The 2,388-nt window shown below is 47.6% G+C and overlaps 1 protein-coding gene across 2 annotated transcripts in view; it reads left to right on the forward strand.

Annotated features, from left to right (window-relative positions):
* Positions 1-2,388, forward strand: part of adam9a (ADAM metallopeptidase domain 9a) — a gene marked incomplete in the record, with an annotated part of 22,235 nt that overhangs the window by 13,227 nt on the left and 6,620 nt on the right. For both annotated transcript variants that reach the window (XM_014022789.1, XM_014022790.1), the window contains 5 exon segments: positions 808-979; positions 1,077-1,169; positions 1,261-1,365; positions 1,471-1,561; positions 1,649-1,754. In XM_014022789.1, coding sequence (XP_013878243.1) covers positions 808-979; positions 1,077-1,169; positions 1,261-1,365; positions 1,471-1,561; positions 1,649-1,754 — 567 coding nt within the window.

Genomic DNA, 2,388 nt, shown 5'->3' on the forward strand with positions numbered 1-2,388 from the left:
GCGTATCCATGCTAGTTCCTAGCTTCTCCAATGCTAACAGCATCTTATCTACGCTAGTTCCTAGCCTCTCTGATGCTAACACCATCTTATCCACGCTAGTTGCTAGCCTCTCTGATGCTAACACCAGCGTATCCATGCTAGTTGCTAGCCTCTCTGATGCTAACACCAGCGTATCCATGCTAGTTCCTAGCTTCTCCAATGCTAACAGCATCTTATCTACGCTAGTTCCTAGCCTCTCTGATGCTAACACCATCTTATCCATGCTAGTTGCTAGCCTCTCCGAGGCTAACCCAAGGCTAACCCCATCTTATCTACGTTAGTCACTAGCCTCTCTGATGCTAACACCAGCTTATCCATGCTAGTCACTAGCCTCTCTGATGCTAACACCATCTTATCCATGCTAGTCGCTAGCCTCTCTGATGCTAACACCAGCGTATCCACGCTAGTTCCTAGCCTCTCTGATGCTAACACCATCTTATCCAGTTTAGTTGCTAGCCTCTCCGAGGCTAACCCGAGGCTAACCCCATCTTATCTACGTTAGTCACTAGCCTCTCTGATGCTAACACCAGTGTATCCATGCTACTCGCTACCCTCTCTGATGCTAACACAAATGAATAGTCTCCTTCTCATTACTCAGCTCCAGCCTCTCAGTTAGCGGTGCCGGTCTCTCATTAATCAGATCAATAGGTGGCCTTGGAACAGATACAGCCTCCTGCTACGTGGATGTAGCGCCTGCTGGTTGCTCACTGGTCTTAGTTTTGGCCCTCATACTGCACCGTATCAATCCCCCCGTCTGTTTCTCTGCAGAGGCTCCAGAAACTTCAGCAGCTGCAGTGCTGATGATTTTGAGAAGATGATCCTGTTGACAGGAGGGACGTGTCTCCTGAACGTCCCTCGACCCGACGAAGCCTACAGCGCCCCCTTCTGTGGGAACAGCCTGGTTGACGTCGGCGAGGAGTGCGACTGTGGCTCAGAGAAGGTCGGAGGCTGTTTTATTTTGAAACTTTTAAGCCTGAGAACGGTTTGTGCTCCTGTTGGAGGAGTAAATCTAAACCAGTTTAACTCTTTGTGTTCAGGAGTGTGAGGAGGACCCCTGCTGTGAGTATCAGACTTGTAAACTGAAGCCCGGAGCTCAGTGCGCGTACGGAGAATGCTGCTACAAGTGCCAGGTAAACCCGACCCACTGCCTGCCCTCAGACCAGGTGTTTCAGCTCAGATGGTGTCCAGAACCAAACGGAGTCTCGGTGTTTGTGTGTCCAGTACCTGCCGGGAGGAACCATGTGTCGCTCGGGTAAAGACGAGTGCGATCTACCGGAGTATTGCAACGGCTCCTCGTCCCTCTGTCAGAGCGACGTCTTCGCCCAGGTGAGACCTGAGTCCTGCAGGTGGACTCCTCCAGGGGGAGGGGCTTCAGAGTAGCCCCTCCTCCAGGGGGAGGAGCTACTCTGAAGCCGGGTGTTTGTGTTTCAGAACGGGCAGCCGTGCAGGAACCAGCAGGCCTACTGTTACAACGGGAAGTGTCAGCACCATGACGGGCAGTGTCACGCCTTGTTTGGAACCAGTAGGTTTCTCCTCTTGCTTTCCTGTTCAGTCCTCGAGTGTGCTCATCATCATCATCTTCATCGTGTCTTCTTCTCGTCGTCCTCAGAGGCGACGGCAGCTCCTGAGATCTGCTTCAAAGAGGTGAACAGTAAAGGAGATCGCTTCGGTAACTGTGGCTACCAGCAGTACGGCTACAAAAAGTGTGAGAGCAGGTAAGCCTTTATTAGGACTTCGTACATCAAATTTATGAGAAAGCAGAAGGCTAAAGAATAAAAATCCAAGATGGCCGCCAGAGCTAATTTTTAAACTGCAATAACTCGGTCATTTTAAGACATTTTGGGCTAAAATTTGGTTTTTGTGGAAGCTAAGAAGGATCTCCATCACATACCGAAGCTAAATGAAAAATCCAAGATGGCCACCATAACTGAAATCAGCAGTGGGCACAGTTTCCCTAAAGCACTAACGGGAGCTTATTTCCTGATTAGTGCTTTAGGGTTTTGCTAATTTTTTTTACTTATTAGTGGATTAGCACTTGCAAAATTTATGGGCTAAATTTAAAAACACTAATTTATTTCTTTTAAATGTTATTGATCAACAGTTGAGGGTGAAATCTGTCAGACCTGTTGGTCATATGTGTGTCATTTATCCACTAAATCAATGGTTTTCAAATTGTTTTGCTTCCGACCCACAAAATAACAGCTGCAGACACTCATGACCCCAGATATTACTTGTTTACGTAGCAAACTTTGCTAATAACTGATTTGATTTATTGATTCAACAGGAAAAGATTATTAAAAATCAAGCCTGACTCAGCATAATTGCTGTTTTACAGCAGGTTCCTGTTCT

This window comes from Austrofundulus limnaeus, unplaced genomic scaffold (genome assembly GCF_001266775.1).
Source record: "Austrofundulus limnaeus strain Quisiro unplaced genomic scaffold, Austrofundulus_limnaeus-1.0 Scaffold343, whole genome shotgun sequence".
NCBI classification, from domain to species: domain Eukaryota; kingdom Metazoa; phylum Chordata; class Actinopteri; order Cyprinodontiformes; family Rivulidae; genus Austrofundulus; species Austrofundulus limnaeus.